Here is an 18,209-nt window from a genome sequence, read left to right on the forward strand (position 1 = left end):
ATCCTAAAATCTCTCATCCATCAATTTTAAGAGGTCAAAGTCTTTAAAAAATGAAGTTATTCACCTTTTATAGCAGCGAACATTCAAACCATTTGTCAGAAAGTGCAGATTAACTGTCAAACTGGACTATATTTTTAACTTGATGTGACAAAAAGACTGATTCAATAGGTACTCGTTTTCCATTTTGACTTAAAGGGCTGTTTTTCATGCCCATCTACACCTGAAAAAATGTGAAGTGAGCAAAACTTGTGAGATTTGTGCAAGTAAAACCAACATTGTCTCCACTGCAGCCTAGTCACTGTTTGTGTAGTGCGAAAATATAAACATGAAATAAAAAAAATGTGATTTTCCTCTAACTACATGAAAGCTGTACCCTGTTTTATATCTCATATAATGTATTTCGTATCTTACTTGTGCCATCATTCTTGGAACCCCCTTCCTATTAGCATTCCATGTTCACTTTGCAAATGACTTTCAGGAATTAAAGCAGTTCTATGTAAGTGTTTGTGCTTGTGCTTGTGTGTGTGTGTGTGTGTGTGTGTGTGTGTGTGTGTGTGTGTGTGTGTGTGTGTGTGTGTGTGTGTGTGTGTGTGTGTGTGTGTGTGTGTGTGTGTGTGTGTGTGTGTGTTTAGAGAGCCTGTCCTCTGGATAAAGGCATATCTAAAGAAGAAGACATTTGGAGGCCTTTTTCTCTGTGCTGGTGGTAATTTTAACCTCTCGACCAGATGGACCCTGTAAAACAGTAAATATATGAAATCTAATACAAGGCCTGCAGTCTTGTAGGTTTGTTACAGTTCATGATAATTTACCCTTTAGATCTGTCTGATTAAAAAAACATGTAATACCAGTCAAGATAAAATCTACAAATAAGTTTAGTACTATAAATACATAACTCAGTATGAACACGCACAGACAATAAGCATAATTATTCACTTTATCTATGTATACACACTGGAAACTCACCGACTTCTTATTTGACTTCAGCAAAATGTCTCGAGCAAGAGAAGCAAAAGACTATGGAGAGAAAGTTAAATTGTGTGAAAAAGTAGACCAACTATATAAAATTCAACATATTAAAATGCACAGATTCAGTATTTCATGTTATACAAGTCTCTGCATAACAGTATCAAAACAATTGTTATATTGTACATTTGTAAGAACATCTATAAGAATACTGATATAATATTACATAATACTGATATAATATCTGAGGAAGATAATAGATTATAATAGATATAATAGATAACAGATAAAGATTGACTATCCCTATAAACTAATTATACTAATAAAAAAATACATTTCTTTGTTTGCCTGCTAATTTGTTTACCAAGTAAGCATAACTGAATCAGTCAATCCATACCTCCTCAACGTTGATGCTAGATTTTGCACTAGTCTCGAAAAATCGAATACCATGTTCCTTTGCAAGCTATAATAAAAAAGAAAAATTACAATAATTTTTTTATGATGAAAGGATTTAAAGGGATAGTTCACCCGAAAATAAAAATTCTGCCATCCTTTACTCACCCTCATACTGTCTGCTGAACACAAAAGAAGATATTTTGAAGAATATGGGTAAAAAAAAATAAAAAATACTATGAAAGTCAATGTGGCCCATCAACTTTTTGGTTACCAACATTCTTCAAAATATCCTCTTTTGTGTTCAGCAGAAGAAAGAAACAGCACATGCTGTAAATCAAATGACTGAAATGTCATTCATAGCAGCAAAAAAACAAAAAAAATCTCAAATGCACAAAAAAAGGCATCTTTTCTCAAACCACATACTGGTGTGTATGACAACACTCACCTTCTCACCTATCTCCTTTGACACTTTCCGCTTGGCCTCGATATCACACTTGTTACCCAGTAACATCTGACTTACACCTGCTGATGCATTCTGGGAAACACAGAAAATAATAATGCGCTCACTTCCTTATTTTCTTTTAACAAAAGGCCCCACTTGTGTTGTATACCATCTCTGTTCTGGTAACCTGTACAGGATTCTGCTTCCTATGGCATCTTATCAAGAACTGAAACTCACATTTAATAAAGCCAGTTTCATTTTATATGCTTTTCTGGAGCTTGACAGAAAATATCTCATTATTTGTGCAGTATATACGATAGTAAGAATAAATTGTTGTGCTGTAAAAAACAACTGAAATCAACAACTAAGGCACATAACTTCCCACACATTCGATTTTATGAGATTCATTTCCCTGACTAAATTAGATTAGAAAACTTAATTAATCCCTGTAAGGGTAAATTCATTTGCCACCATTGCACATCACAAACAACAGAAACAGACAAAAATGATTTGTTTAAACAAAATGATTCAAGCTGTCCAAACTAATCAGGGATGGGACAGAGAATTGTTAAAGGTCACATGGCAGCCTTTACTTATAAAACTCCCATAAATGACTGACAGATTTTAATTTCCTCCTTCTCTCTTACTTCTTTGATGCTCTTCATCCAGTTCTGAATATTCTCGAAGGATTTTTCATCAGTGATGTCATACACAAGGATGATGCCCTAAAAAAAGATGATCAAATTAAAACACCATTAACATCACGCCCTAGTGAAAAAAATAAATACATCAAAATGTATTTGAAATACAATTATTTTATGCTAAGTATACTACAAATACATGTATACAATGTAAATACCCTGCAATTGTACTTTTGGTATCCTAAATTGATTTACTTAAAGTCTGCTAAATTGGAACAACTAATTTTGTACTTAATGCACTTTAATTGTGTGGAAGTAGTGCTGATGTCCAAATAAAGATATTCTTAAGTATATTTGATTGTGGTAAAATTGAACTATTGCAAGTATACTTTAGGTACACTTTAAATATCTTGCATTTAAAGTGTTAGTTCAGCCAAAAATGAAATTTCTGTCATGGGGTACTCACCCTCATGTTATCCCAAACCTGTAAGACCTTCATTTGTCTTCAGAACACAAATTAAAATATTTTTGATGAAATCCGAGGGTATCTGATCCACACATAGGCAGCAACGTCATTGCACTTAAACTTGTATTAATTTGTGTTCTGAAGACAAACGAAGATCTTATGGGTTTGGGACGACATGAGGGTGAGTAATTAATGACAGAAATTTCATTTTTGGCTGAACTAACCCTTTAATGACTGAAATTATACAGTGATCATATCCTTACTAATATTGATATTAAAACATTTTAGGCTTAATATTACGAAATGTGCATTGTGCAATAAAGAAGTATTCCAAAAAAAAGTTTAATTATAATATTTATATCAGTAAGCTTCAAGTGATATGTCAGTAAATATGTTAATAGATTTGTTGTACTATACTTAGTATGAAATAAATGTATTTTAAATACATTTTGGTATAGGTTTTTTCAATAGGGTGATTTTTTCATACCTAAATAACTGTTGAATTAATCTTGGTTGCACATTAATCACATATATAAGTTTATAGCTATTTAAGATATAGGACCAAGAAGATTAGTTTGTGTTAAAATCTGTGTGTCTTGTCTCACCATGGCCCCTCTGTAGTATGCAGTAGTGATGGTCTTAAATCTTTCCTGTCCCGCTGTGTCCCTAGCAAATAAAACCAGTTGCACACATACGACATTTTAGCACAAAGTTTGTCAGTAAAAATGTTTAATATACATCTTTTATAGCAACTGGACTCTGTACTTCCGGCTGTCACTGCCGCTGGACATAAATGACTTTACGGAGTCGTCCGAACAGAAGCCTGACAGAGCTAAACTCAACCAGACTCCACCTTTGGCACATTTACACTAAACTTACTGTTTTAACAGTCAGCTGTCAAACAGAAACACACACACTGGATATTTCTTGTGTACATAACACTGCCACTGTATTTACCCAGACATTCAGCACATATGTAAAGAATTTCAGCGGAATGCATTTGAATAACTTTTCCGATTTATCCACAGTAAAATATTTAATTTTTGTTTAATTATTACATATTTTTTATTTTTATTTACCAGACTTGCAGTTTAACTTTCTTCCCCTCAACCTCAATAGTCTTCACTTTGAAGTCAATACCTAGGAAAGAGGGGGAAAAAAGGAAATAGATGAAACAGGAGGGGCAGGAAGGAAGGGTGAACATGTTTTAACCCCCAGAGGCTCAATAAAAGTGGACTAATGAATACATTTGCTACATTCAGAAACACAGGAGCAGGCATAATGAGATACAATTACTGCTCTAATGGTTTAATAAACACCATGGTTTGTTTTCCAGTGAATTAGGAGGGAGGGAAGGAGGGATGGGGTCTTTTGAAGATCTGGGTGAATGCACTAAATGCCATGGAGAATGGCCTCCATCCAATGCAGAAATGAAGGGGGTGTAACTCGATTGAAAAATGAGATACAGAGAGGGGCAGGCTGTGGCTGGTAAAAGTAAAGTAGTGCGAGAGGGCCGGAAATGCAATCAGGGAGGAGGAAACAGAGCACGGGATGATCCTCAGGACTGATTGAGTTATACTGGAGTAGGCTGGAATGAGATGACGTTTAGACTAGTACTGACATGAACAAACACTGGGGGTAGCACTTGCTTTACAAGGTAGAAACTTGGCAGCAGAGCCTTTTCAAACAGTATTACAAACAGTTTCCATTTTTACACTTACCGATGGTTGATATGTATGTTGAATTAAAATTGTCTTCTGCGAAACGGATGATCAGACAGGTCTTGCCAACACCACTATCGCCAATAAGCAATAATTTAAAGAGGAAGTCGTACTTCTTTGCCATTGTTCGTTTCGCCTAGAGCTTTTAGCACGTTTCAAAAGACTTTCCTCCTGTTTTGTTAACACACAGTCACGCGCAGCGTTTTAAAATCCTTCCGACTGAAAAGTGTCCTCGTTTGAATCTTCATGGGTTTTCTTTCCTTGGAAAACTATCACCGGTAAACTCGTTGCCTTTGTCCGTCCAGATAAGAGGTAAAAATTCCATTTAAGTAGAAAAGTTTTCTTACAGCCCTATGAACGTGTCTGCGGTAACGTTAGGTTGTTTTTTAATGCGTATGCCACGCATGCTCCATTTCCGGCTACGCTGTGCTGGTTTTCTCTCCTGTATAAGATACTTAAAGTTATTCATCCATACATAGACAAGAGCAGCAGACTTTTTTTCTCCCTAAACTTTCCCTTGCCCAAGTTCCCAAAAGCTGACGTCGAGGGAGGGAGGAGAGGTTTAATAAAGCAGTGCTGAGGAGAACCGATAACAGTGTCTATCAACAGAGGGCGCCGTTGGCACACAAGATGCTGAAACGAAGCACCCGTTGAACTCGTCTGTTTTTAGGTCATTTTTAAAGGGTTAGTTCACCCAAAAATGAAAATTCTGTCATTTATTACTTACACTCATGCCGTTCCACACCCAGCTTCGTTAATCTTCGGAACACAAATTAAGATATTTTTGTTGAAATCCGATGGCCGTGAGGCCTTCATAGCCAGAAATGACATTTCTTCTCTTAAGATCCATAAAGGTACTAAAAACATATTTAAATCAGTTCATGTGAGTGGTTCAGTATTAATATTATAGAGCGACGAGAATATTTTTGGTGCCCCCCAAAAAACAAAAGAACGACTTATTTAGTGATGGCCGATTTTAAAACATTGCTTCAGAAAGATTCAGAGCACAAATGAATCAGTGTATCGAATCTGCTGTTCGGAGCGCCAAAGTCACGTGATTTCAGCCGTTGTCAGTTTGACACGCGATCTGAATCATGATTCGATACACTGATTCGTTTATGCTCCGAAGCTTCCTGAAGCAGTGTTTTGAAATCAGCCATCACTATATAAGTCGTTCTTTTGTTTTTTTGCGCTCCAAAACTGTACTCACATGAACCGATTTAAAGGTCCCGTTCTTCGTGATCCCATGTTTCAAACTTTAGTTAGTGTGTAATGTTGTTAGAGTATAAATAAAATCTGTAAAATTTTAAAGCTCAAAGTTCAATGCCAAGCGAGATATTTTATTTAACAGAAGTCGCCTACATCGAACGGCCAGTTTGGACTACATCCCTCTACTTCCTTCTTTAATGACGTCACTAAAACAGTTTTTTTGACTAACCTCCGCCCACAGGAATACACAAGAGTTGCGTTTGTAGAGTGTGTTTGTCGCCATGTCGTCGAAACGCTGTTATTTTCATCCCGAAGTCCAATCACCTTTTCTTTGGCCTTCCCAGGGACGCTGTACTTAGAGATCAATGGTTACAATTTATGTTTAACTCGGTTCCCGAAAAGTATAATTGTGGTATCCTTACTGCAATAGTTAATGTTGGACTACAGTGCACATAATGGCCACAAGAGGGGACTATGTTTATGTATATGGCTGTTATCCGCATGAGGTACTCTTCTGAGTGAGTGCTAACGTTGTACATTTTCTGTCGCTGCTTGTGGAGATTAAAGAGTTCAGTCTCTCGGGAATTATTGTCTTTTGTGTTCATTCGGCACAACACCACAATAATCCACATGTAAAACTATGTGCAGCACACGTTTTGGTAAGAGGCGTGACCTTTCCACGCAAGGAGCGCTAAGCTGCTGTCGAATCACAACACAGGAACCGCTGGCACAATCAGAACTCGTTACGTATTTCTGAAGGAGGGACTTCATCGAACAAGGAAGTCATCAGCCCGTTTTTATGAAAGTGGAAACAGCGGTATACAGATAAGTAAATTATGTGAAAAATACTGTGGTTTTTTTTACACGCGAAACATGAACACATGTTATATTGCACACTATAAACACAATCAAAGCTTCAAAAAAAAACACGAAAAACGGGACCTTTAAATATGTTTTTATGGATCTTGAGAGAGGAAATGTCATTGATCCCTATGCAGGCCTCACTGAGTCATCGGATTTCAACAAAAATATCTTAATTTGTGTTCCAAAGAAAAATGAAGAAGGTCTTACGGCTGTGGAACAGCATGAGGGTGAGTAATAGATGACAGATTTTTTTTTTTTTTTTTTTTTCAGAATCTAACAGAATCTTTGACAGAATCTAATTTTTGGGTGAACTAACCCTTTAAATTGGAAACAGGCCATTGTCAAAATATTTAAACAAACTCAATATTTTTATTGTACATGTGATAAAATATTAAACTTTAAAACGTATTATCTACTGTATGATAGGATAGGCTTGTAGTGGGTCAAAAGGCTCCTCAGATTTAATTTTCTCCTAAAACACTATGTCACTTTTTTAAACACTGCACTGAAACCAGATGTTTGTTTGGGTTAAGCAGGGATGAGTGAATTTATTGTTATAAATGTGCAAATTGTTTCCTGTTTAGCAGTCCCTGATTAAGTAGTCTAATCAAAGCTGCTATCTGAGTCATTCCACGAAACTGGTACTATTTGAGTCCCACTGATCTTTTTCAGTGTATTTTATCTATTGGGTCACCAAAATATGTTTTTAAAAGCTTTTTGTGTTAATTGAAATGTCTCCTTCAATAATGTTTAAAAACATGACATACATTTTATCTTTATATTAGAAATTATTTAGTTTTTTTCAGTTGACACCACCTATTTTGCATGTCCCTCAATGCCTTCTATGAAAGTGTACTTGGGATATGAATAATAAAATGAGAAAAAGTCCATACATTTTGCCATTCCCATAAATATCCATCTGTGCTTTTTTGCTGGTAGGTTTCTTTTCTAAGTAAATTCATGATTATTCATAAAAATCACATTATTTCCGTATCTCAGTAACCTCTCAGCCCTGTTACACAAACCATTCTCCCCCTATAAAAATAATGAACTGATACTTATGTGACACCATTGATAGGAAGTGACATCATAGAAGACTTCTGAACAACATTGTGAGCAGACACAGGCATACTGCCACTGACTCAACCCTGTTGCATCAATTAAAGATAGAAACTACTTGTGAAAATTATCTTTGTTATTTCAAAATTATTCATGATTTCTTAGTATCATGCATGCCATGTGCTCTCCATTTATTCACTAAATTTAGAGCAGTGGCCAATTTGGCCAAAAAAATCACAACCCCTTCACACTTACATTTTTATTATTATTTTAATTTTATGAAAAGTAATTTAAAGTTTGTTGAACTCTGTCTGAAATGTTCAGAGCAATCATAAGAATACTGATTTTAGTTAAAATTCTGAAGTTAAGTCTTTGATCAAAAATTATGAGGTTGCTGTCACTAAAAGCTCCCATTTCAGGCTTTAGTATAGCAAAAGTGTGAGATTTTATGTAACTTTTATATTTGCAATTACTGAATTACCTATCAATTACCTATTAGTGTGAGGGACATCTGATTAATAGGAAAATGTTGATTTTATCACAAATACATTTTATAATAATATTCAGAGAGCTCCCATAGTGTCCATAACTTAAAATAATGACCAATAATAATAGGGATTTGATGCCTGGCATTGGAAAACATGTTTTTCTGGAAGTTAAATAAGTCATTAATGTTGTGGGGTGTTCAGAAACGTTATACATTTTGGTAAAAAATCTAAAGATGTGTAAGTCCAAATCGTACCAGTTTCATGGAATGACTCATAAGTAGCTATAGCAGAATAACAGTTATATTAGCAGTGCTATTTTAGTATTATTTGCATACTATTATAGTAGTTAATAATATTTTGAGTTAGCTTTTATTTTTATATTGTTTGTTTTCGTTTTAATTTGTTTAAATTTGAGTAATTTTGTTATATGCTTTTGTCATTTTTTTTATTTATTCTTTAATATTTCTATTTATCTTTAGTTTTAGTAAAACTATATATATAGGCCTATAGTATAAAATATGTAGTAAAATTAAATTAATTGTAATTTCATTCATTACATTAATTGTCAAAAGTAATTGAAATGATAAATATATGTTAAACATATTATAATTATTATTAAATTATTATTATTATAATGTTTTATACATTATAATACAGCAAATTATGTTTTTTATCGCCGACCTTACGTTACATTGTAAGGTTGCCTTTGATTGTATATCATTAAGTATGACATGTAAGAGTCCATTTAACACATTCCAACATAACCCAAAGCCTGTCTTAGTTCAGTACTTAGAAATGCTTTTATTAAATGTTAGTGAAGTGTTTCCTGCCCCTGCTCACGAGCCCCGTTCATATGCGCATGTATTTCCGCTAGCCCCCCCCTTTTCGGCTGCTGCTCCACTGTCGCCAACATGCCTGTAAGTGCGTGCTATTACAATCTAGTCCATTTAAAACGTAATCACGCCCGATGTGTGCATTAAATCGCATCGATTGATGAGGGGAGGAATTTATCTTCGTGATCTCTATGGCCACGTTAAATTAATTTCAACTATTTTGAGGTTAAAACTTAGTAGAAAAGATCGAAGTGTGTGCTATGTGTAACGTAAAAGAACAAGATGGCCGCGTGCATATGCCTTAAAACGCGTGGAGAGCATCGCGCTTCCCATACAAATAAAACAGTCACGATTATAAGTAGTTGAGATTTAGTAATTAAATAATAGTTAACATAGAAGTATTACGTGGAATATTGCTTTGATGCCCCTCTTGTCGTTTGTCAGACGGAAAGTGTGTCATGAATCGCATCACCCTTTGTAGTATCAGTGCTGTCCATCTTTTGACAATCAGCTGATCAGCTGTATCATCAAGCTTATGCTATTGTCAAGTTTGTAAAGAACACTTATTTTTGTTGAATTGTTACAGCGTTTACACGGGTGTTAATTCTTTTACCGTTGTAGCTGTGGTGAAATACCATAACATTGCTGCACTCTTGAAGATAAAGGATTGATGGTTGCATGAAGAGCCTTTAACAAATATGTAACCTTGACATTGCATAAAAGGTTCTTTATTGTGGGGGAAAAAGGTTCTTTGGATTATTAGTGTTTATCACACTAATAATAATAATAATAAATGTTAAGAACTTTTCAATGAAAGGATCTTTGTGGAACCCAAAATTGTTCCTCTATAACATCACTATGATGAAACCCCTATTTTGTAAACTTTATTTCTAAGAGTGTAGATATATCATAGCCAAGTTTCTCTACTCCAGTTGGCAAAGGTGATTGACACATCTCTCGTCATTTTTCAGCTCGCCAAGGACTTGTTGCACCCAACGCCAGAGGAGGAGAAGAGAAGACACAAGAAGAAACGTCTTGTACAGAGTCCCAACTCTTATTTTATGGATGTCAAATGCCCAGGTAAGCAGGGGATTATGGCTGCGTTTACACTGCAGCTTTTAATGCATATATCTGATCTTTTGACCTTATCAGATTTCCAGGTATTTTGAGAGCGCAAGAACGCTGACTGTTAAATGTACAGTGTTTATTAGGAGTGGACAGCTGCTAAAGTGTTCTGATTGGTGAAGATTTTTCTACTGAATCAAGAGTAATGTAGTTTTTCATTTGGAATTCCACCGGTAAGCATGGTCATTTATAAAATAAATTGAAATAATGTGGATTGACAGCTTCAACAAAAGTATATCTCGACTAACAACCTCGGAGATCACTGTAGGTTTTATAAGTCATTAATTCTCCTATGAAGAAAATGAATGGGAGTTTTACTTGCAGAACCTGACTGTTGCACTCTATACAACAACGATTATTTTAATGGATTTGCAATGTAAGTTATGTGAAGTATGTAAATGCATGATGATGGTACTACTACAACCCTCAGATTCACAGACAAGGCTTAAATCTAGTCCCAGACTAAAATGCATGTTTGAGCTGTTTTAACTGAAAGCAACTTGCACTGACATATCTTAAAATGTCATTGCTATTGTTTTGTGTCAAAATGTACACCAGTAATGTGTTATTGTTTTTTTGTTTTTTATTTGTAAAAGCTACTTAAATGTCCTAATTGAATTAAGGTCTAATCTTGGCTTAATCTAAGACCTGTCTATGAAACAGGGCTAATGTCCAGGCCTAAATGCAACAATCGGTTTATTGTAACAGGGTCCCTGCTCCATCTCAATATTCACCAAGGGGTTTTTGTCTTGAAAAAGACCCCTGGATTATGTCATCATCCCTCATTGTAAAAATCCCATTTATTTTCTTCATATGGAAACATATGGATTTTGAACAATAACTTGACATTTAAAGAAAGACCTATTCTGAGCTACAAGGTTGTCAATCAATGATATATGCTTTTGTTGAAGCCATCAATTTGCATTATTTCAACTTGTTTTTAAAATAATCAAGTTTAACAGCTGAATTGACCCTTCGCAAAGACCCGCCCCCCTTAGTTACTCCAACAAGCCATGGCGTTGTCCCACCACATAGTCAAAGCAAAGAGGATACTGACAACACGTCGACAGAGAAGATAGAGCAGGTTACTTTTGATATGAAACAAAGTCCCAGCTTTCAAATTGTGTAATTTAAAAAATAAAAACCATTTTGTGGCTCTTAACCCTTTCGATCGTGATTTTAAAATATTCTAACTGTCCCCCCAGAGTGATTTTTTTTTTTTTTTTTTTTTTTTTTTTTTTAAGGCGAACGTTATTTTAGAACGTTTGCCTTTAATTTTTCCATGGCGTCTTGCGTGTCACGAGCGCTGAACGCAGCAACAATAACACTGTATGACAGATGGATCGCTAATATTTAGTTTTTCCTTTTATATTTAAAATATTCGCAAAATTGCTTACCATGTCATCAACTATCTGATATTCCGATCCTCAAATATGTGTAAGTGAGTGTGCTTTGTCGTTTTAAAACCTTTATAAATGATCTTTATCTTGATCTATAATGCGAGATGGGCGCCACCATCTTAGTTTGCGCTGCAGTTCACAGAGTCCTGTCAGTCGGATTTACAGCAGGTGAATTCATCAATTTCTCCCGAAATATATGCAAGTAAGTGGCTGGTGAACTGGAAGAATAATAGAGTAAACTTTATAGTTACTTAGGCCCATTATGTGCGTCTGATATGAATAAATGTCAGCAAATTATATTTGTTATTGCTGCTTCCACTGATGTCGGACATCAGTGTGTATTTTATAAAACTCTTAATGTATTGTTTTAATGGTGCTTATGCATATTTAAATGTCTGAAACCTTAAAAGAAACATTATGTGGCTGAAAACGCTGCATAGCTGTGATATATGACAAGAGCTGCGCGCGTCCGTCTCGCAGCCAGAGCGCAAAAGCACAGTTTGAATCTGGCAGTTATGTGACGTCGCTGAACGTTCGAAATCCCATATGTGGTACCGTACGCCCAGGGGCACAGAAATAAAAATCCCGTATGTGGGACCGTACCGCTCAAAGGGTTAAATGTGTGGCGATAGATTGCTGTAGCGCCTCAGCTCAAGCGGCTTGTGAACCGATCATCTCTTCCTACTAGTTTATTTATAGCATCAAATAAACATCAGAAGGTATGTTGTTTCAAACGCAGAAAGTAGTCAGTACACACTGTTTTTTCAAGTTTAAGCCCACCGAGGTTAATCTTCTAATCCCTGATGACAAAATGGCGGATTCGGCGTTATGATTGGTTAGATCGCTTGTCAATCAAACTCCGGCGAAGGGTCAATCCCTGGTGGAAAAACTACACCCCATGTTTCTACAAAGAAATCTCCCAGCAATCGGAGAATCAAAACAAGCAAATGTTTCAAGCAAAAGAAAACAAGCATGCAAAATAACTATTTAACCCCAACTCCCATAAAACATTGAGAATGTAGTCAAAACCAAGTCCGCTGGTTTCTAAAATGGACATTGACTTTTTGACTTGTATTATGGTATGTTTGAAACTATTCGCCATTCTCTCTTTGCAGGCTGTTATAAGATCACTACGGTGTTCAGTCACGCACAGACGGTCGTCTTATGTGTAGGATGCTCTACAGTGCTGTGCCAGCCTACCGGAGGAAAGGCACGCCTCACAGAAGGTATCACTCGTATACATGGACACCAGTGCACACGACCCAATGCATGAGAGAACCTAGTTTGTCAATCTAGTGATCGCCTAAATTCTTGATAAATATGATCCCGTGATCAGAATCTCACAGTGGGATTTTCTCTTTCCAGCAGCAGAGTAGTCAGAACATGTCACACTAACACATTAAAATATGGCCTTCAGAAGATGATTAATGATTTCATGTTTTTGTGTGGGAGAAATATGGCTGGAAGTGCACTCATAGATCAGAGATACACATACATGTGCTTGTAAATGTTGCAGCGCCATGGCAACACGCCCACACAGACCAACCTAGTGTTTCCTACTTGATCATTGTTCTCTTCTTGAGCTAAAGCTTGACGATTGGTGAAGCTTCGAAACTCACTGCCCTGCTGGCACAGTTCAGAAAGCAAGAGGGGTAATAGCAGATTTCTGTCTCAATCAACACTATCTAATTATTTGATTACCCATCCACAAATTGTCATTTATATTTTCTATTATTTAAGGATTTTTTTAATTACTACTTTATAGCACAAATTTATAAAATAGACTGATTTTATTATTTTTTTGAGAATTTTGCTGCAACAATTATATTGGTAATTTGTTGTGGGGATTAAAGAGAAAAAAAAAGTATGTCCTAAGCAATGTTCTTCTCTAAACAATGTGTAAATTTAAGTCTGTATATTAAAAAAAATAATAATATCAAAGCATTTCTGTTTGTCGCACTCTCTCGCTCTAAGTTTTTGAAGTGCAGGAGCCCTGTCAGGATGATACGTTTTTCAAATTGAAACCACTTTCATGAATTTCTAACATTTTAGATAAGAAAATAACTGTAAAATGTAAGTAATGCGCTGGTGAAAACACCTCAAGCGCATTAAACAAGCACCTGATGGCAACCCACATGAAATTATACGCTTGTGACCTTGTTTAAAATGTTTAAGCATCTTGGACACTTTTTCCTTGCTCTGCTTTTTTAAAGTGTTGTTTTTTTTTCCCATAGAAATGCATTTTCTAATACTATGAAGTGTGATGAAATATAGAATGTGTTTTTGACTGAATTCTTTCTCTATTAACAGGATGCTCGTTCAGGAGAAAGCAGCACTAGTCTCTCATTAACCAGTATGCAAGGATGAGGGAGACCACGGGAGGAGAGACAGGATTGGCCACTCCACAGGGATTTCAGTGACTCCGCCCATAACGAGGCCGTGTTTCTGATCTGAAATGGGGCAATGGAGATGAAAGCTAAACCGAGAAGAGTGCTAGAAAACTGTCAAAGTGCTGTCTGAACACAGAGCGTGTGAGGTGTATAACCACCAAACCTGTCTCTCTCTCTCTCTCTTACTTTAAATAAAGGTTCATTTTTCATTTATGTGTTTGTTTTGGTAGATCATTTGCCAGCCAAACGGCATTGTCACAGCCACAAATACTATATTTAAGAAACTCCGCTTGATGAGGTTTAGTGTCATGCTTGTCTGTTGACTTGATCTCATCAGTAGGTAATACAAATATTTTTTCTCTAAAAATATTGTCGGTTGTTTAGACGGGCAACATTCAGATTGTACTTATGTAATAGGCATTATATACTATTGATCAAAGGTTTTGGGTCAGTATGATGTTTTTAATATTTTTTTTAACTATTAAGTCTCTTATGCTCACTGAGGCAAACGTCAAAAAATGCAGTAAAAACTTTTTTACTGCATTTGTGACATTATGTGAAATTATGTTACACTAAAATGTTTTCTCTATTTTAAAATGTTATGTATTCCTGTGATAGCAAAGCTGAAATTTCAACATTATTACTCTAGTCTTTAGTGTCACATTATCCTTCAAAAATCGGTTATAATTATAATTAAATACAATCCATTATAATACATTAACATACACTAGTCACTTTTGATAAATGTAATGAATCCATGCTGAATAAATTTAATTTCTTAAAAAAAATCTTATTGCCCCCAAACTTTAGTTGAAGTAAAAATAGTCTGAAATTGAGAAATGATGCTCTTCAGGAACCTGAAGTAGTTTGCATGTGATTACTGCTGAACTCCATCGATTGAACCATGACTAGCATCTGTTGTAACAAATCTTTCAAGTACATGGTTCTTCATGGGGGAAGGTGCAATAAGTTAGTTAGTATTCCAGAGCAACTGTTTTCTCTGCACGACGTTTTGTGTTGGCAGTGAAGGTGTGATCCACAGATAGAAATGTTTTGTATCCTCTTCTGAAAGAAAGTTAGAAAACATTGATTAAAAAATAAATAAATAAATCAATTTAGTCTGGAAGGACTTTTAAACCATAATATACAAGTGAAGGTGCATTCAATATTTTTCTCATTATAAAGGTTTAACACAGAAGTGAATAACAGTCATGTTTGAAATGTTTACAAGTCTATTTAAAAATTACAAGGTCATTTTGCATTATATTGCATTGAAAATAAGATCAAAAACATGCATTTATAAAATAGATTAATAGGGTGAGTTTCCATTTCATGCTGACTTTAACAAAAGTTCAGAGTACACCTTTAATGTAAAGCAGGTCTATCAAATCAAATGTGAGAGGGGGTGTCATGCACCTTCTTAAAGGGTCAAACACACCTGTATTAGTAATGGGTGTGAGGATTGCAGGTACAGTTTGTCTGAGAGACAGCATGGTATTGTACGCTGTGGAAATTGAACACATTTAAGAGAATATAAGAAGATCTGCAGAGCCAAAGCTTCACATGCTGAGTCTGAATCACAGCAAACATATTCAGTGTTGCACAGAATCAGAATTTAAACCTCTTGTGTGTGACTCTACCTATGAAAAGTGCAGCGGTGGTGGCCAGTACAGCAAAAAGTGCAAATATCAAAATGAACAAAAGCCCAAAATTTGTTCCAAGGTGACCTGAACATACAAAATAAGGAGCCTTCTAGTCATTACAGAAACAAAGATGCCTGTTACACTACAGTTCAAAAGTTTGGGGTTTCTTGCTCACCAAGGTTGCATTTATTTGTTTAAAAATCAGTAATATTGGTGCAAATTAAAATAACTATTTGAATATATATATATATATATATATATATATATATATATATATATATATATATATATATATATATATATATAAAAGTAATTTGTGAAGCACAGCTGAATTTTCAGCATCATTACTCCAGGTTTCAGTATCACATGACCCTTCAGAAATCATTCTAATATGCTGATTTGGTACTCAAGAAACATTTCTCAGTATTATCAATGTTTAAAATAGTTGTGCTGCTGCTTACTTTACCCCAAACTTTTGAATGGTAGTGTATATGTAGAATATTGTGAGAAGGTTCTGTTGCTCTCTAACCTGACTCCTGGCTGTCCATCACTCTAGTCACCATCACGACGTGTGTCTGTGGAGAGAGGTCTGTATAAAGGGTAATGTTTGCAGTTGATGAGACCTGATCCAGGAAATGTGAGACTGAATAGACTCTAACGAGGAGGAGGGTGGGGTCTTCCTCTGACCCGACTGGATCAGATAACGCAATGTCTGGGGTGTCTGACTGAACCTAATTAGATAAGAGTGAAGAAATTAAAAAGTGATTTCATTTCAAATGCATTTTAAATACAATTAATTCAGACAGTCAAGCAGTGTAACAATCTCTCCCATGATCCATCTTATTCTCACCCTCAGTGTACTGAGCATGTCTATGGTGCCAAACACTGTGATTTCAGCCACAGGCTGCTGCGAGGACAGTTTGATCTTGGTGACAGGACAATGGAACGCTGGCACATACTGGAGCCGAACGGAGGGTTGAAAAGAAGGGGGTGAGTTAGGAAGCGACAGTAGGGCAGCTGGGGCTGATTGAGTCTGCAGACAGGCAGACAGATAGATGGAGAGAGGCAGAGTGGACAGAAGATGGAGGATAGAGTCTGACTGGGGCTGCACAGAGATCTTGCAGCTGTACTGAGCTGAAACAGGACATGACAGACAGGTTAAAAATCAATCATAAAGGCTTGCATCATGGTTAAAATAATATTAATATTTATTAAAGGATGCTTTAAACATGTTACCAACTTTGAAAAATTGTTTATAATCCATTCAGGGAAAAAAAACATGAATTATCCAGCTATTTCAATTATGTTTTTTGAATTATTAAAACACCCTTGTGGTCATGAGGCTTTAAAAAACTCGTTTCACCTGTGTCTGTATTGTAGAAGGGTGTTGTGCGAAAGATATCCTGCAGTATTCTTATTTCGAGGTAGGGGGCGCCAAAGTATAAAGAGCACAGCAGCTCTGCCTCAGGATGTAGTTTCTTGTCTATGGCCTCCCACTGATCTATATTGCATTGAGCTACAATGCAGAAAGAGAGAGAAAGAGTCAGTCACCACCTCATATTCCGTCTGCACAGACATTTATCCATGTCTCTGAAAGTGAAAATCCTGCTCAGATCCAAGATCTAGGAAGATCAAATAAAGTTGAGATAATGAAGATGCGCAAGTAAAAATTCCCACCCACTACTTGTTTTAATTTTACATATTAAACAGTTAGAGATAATCACCACTAAGGATCATTTCTAGTCTAATGATTAAAGGGGTATCAGTGGATCCTTCAGATGGAAATGAATTTTTGGAATATAATGTCAGTACCTCTTTAATCTCTTTACTTCTTAACAGTCTAAATATTCCTCATCATTCTTTAATAATCTTTATACGATTTGGATTAATGACATGTCAGATGTTTTTCATGACTATGAACAGTGGCCTTCCTGAATCTCATGTGGAGGTGAAAGGAGTCACCTATGTTTGCAGCAGAGGTGTTAAGATCCACACTGACTGTGTATTCTGAAGCTTCAGGCCAGTTAGTGAGGAGCCTATCAGCAGGAAGAATGATCACAGGAATGGACGCAGACTCCACTGTTACCTGCATGACATCACAAGAGTCTTTTAAATCAAAACAGACCAGCTGTGAATATTACAAAACTTAGTGAGCTGCCACATCCTAACAATAACTCAACCTTATTTAAAGGTGCAATATGTAAGATTTTTTGCAGTAAAATATCCAAAAACCACTAGGCCAGTGTTATATATTTTGTTCACTTGAGTACTTACAATATCCCAAATGTTTCCAACTATTTGTAAATCATGAGAAAATTGCAATTTTAACCAAGGCTCCGGGAGTCGCTTGTCAGTTGGGTCATATCCTCGGTTTCCGGTTTTATCTTGAAGAAACCATGGAAACACCAAAGACGTTTTAATATATTACATGTTTTAATAGGCAAGGGAACAGCTGTTTGGTTACATTTATAGACAGAAAACTAATTGTTGTTATGTCACTCAACATGTTTAGTCTTTTTTAATTCCTTGATTTTTTACCATGCTTTACCATGCCTCAGAGAAAAACACT

The 18,209-nt window shown here is 35.8% G+C and overlaps 3 protein-coding genes across 3 annotated transcripts in view; 1 reads left to right on the top strand and 2 right to left on the bottom strand.

Annotated features, from left to right (window-relative positions):
* Nucleotides 1–500: 500 nt before the first annotated feature.
* Nucleotides 501–5,259, bottom strand: rab13 (RAB13, member RAS oncogene family). Its single transcript, XM_067409360.1, has 8 exons — nucleotides 4,630–5,259; nucleotides 3,988–4,048; nucleotides 3,514–3,574; nucleotides 2,449–2,526; nucleotides 1,805–1,894; nucleotides 1,361–1,426; nucleotides 964–1,014; nucleotides 501–732 (listed from the first exon to the last, which is right to left on the bottom strand). The coding sequence occupies exons 1-8, from the start codon at nucleotides 4,751–4,753 to the stop codon at nucleotides 661–663; spliced, it is 603 nt and encodes a 200-aa protein (XP_067265461.1). The 5' UTR covers nucleotides 4,754–5,259; the 3' UTR covers nucleotides 501–660.
* Nucleotides 5,260–9,118: 3,859 nt separating this feature from the next.
* On the top strand, nucleotides 9,119–14,210 carry rps27.2 (ribosomal protein S27, isoform 2). The gene is made up of 4 exons (XM_067409373.1): nucleotides 9,119–9,166; nucleotides 10,054–10,162; nucleotides 12,723–12,833; nucleotides 13,918–14,210. The coding sequence occupies exons 1-4, from the start codon at nucleotides 9,161–9,163 to the stop codon at nucleotides 13,944–13,946; spliced, it is 255 nt and encodes an 84-aa protein (XP_067265474.1). The 5' UTR covers nucleotides 9,119–9,160; the 3' UTR covers nucleotides 13,947–14,210.
* Nucleotides 14,211–16,069: 1,859 nt separating this feature from the next.
* The window catches only part of LOC137029447 (nuclear pore membrane glycoprotein 210-like), a 30,427-nt gene continuing 28,287 nt past the window's right edge, over nucleotides 16,070–18,209 (bottom strand). The window contains exons 34-37 of the mRNA XM_067399056.1: nucleotides 17,603–17,726; nucleotides 17,004–17,156; nucleotides 16,491–16,774; nucleotides 16,070–16,371 (exon numbers count right to left, since the gene is read on the bottom strand). Coding sequence (XP_067255157.1) covers nucleotides 16,165–16,371; nucleotides 16,491–16,774; nucleotides 17,004–17,156; nucleotides 17,603–17,726 — 768 coding nt within the window. The 3' untranslated portion in view covers nucleotides 16,070–16,164. The remainder of the gene's footprint in view (nucleotides 16,372–16,490; nucleotides 16,775–17,003; nucleotides 17,157–17,602; nucleotides 17,727–18,209) is intronic.

This window comes from Chanodichthys erythropterus, chromosome 2 (genome assembly GCF_024489055.1).
Source record: "Chanodichthys erythropterus isolate Z2021 chromosome 2, ASM2448905v1, whole genome shotgun sequence".
Taxonomy (NCBI): domain Eukaryota; kingdom Metazoa; phylum Chordata; class Actinopteri; order Cypriniformes; family Xenocyprididae; genus Chanodichthys; species Chanodichthys erythropterus.

Bases quoted from the DNA above. Each gene is read 5' to 3' on its own strand.
- rps27.2 (XM_067409373.1), top strand. The intron at 10,163-12,722 runs GTAAGCAGGGGA...CTCTCTTTGCAG, and splicing joins TATGGATGTCAAATGCCCAG to GCTGTTATAAGATCACTACG. The intron at 12,834-13,917 runs GTATCACTCGTA...CTCTATTAACAG, and splicing joins AAAGGCACGCCTCACAGAAG to GATGCTCGTTCAGGAGAAAG.
- rab13 (XM_067409360.1), bottom strand. From the start codon at position 4,753: ATGGCAAAGAAGTACGACTTCCTCTTTAAATTATTGCTTATTGGCGAT. The intron at 1,895-2,448 runs GTAAGAGAGAAG...TGTGTTTCCCAG, and splicing joins GGATGAAGAGCATCAAAGAA to AATGCATCAGCAGGTGTAAG. The intron at 1,427-1,804 runs GTGAGTGTTGTC...TTTTTATTATAG, and splicing joins CAAAGGAGATAGGTGAGAAG to CTTGCAAAGGAACATGGTAT.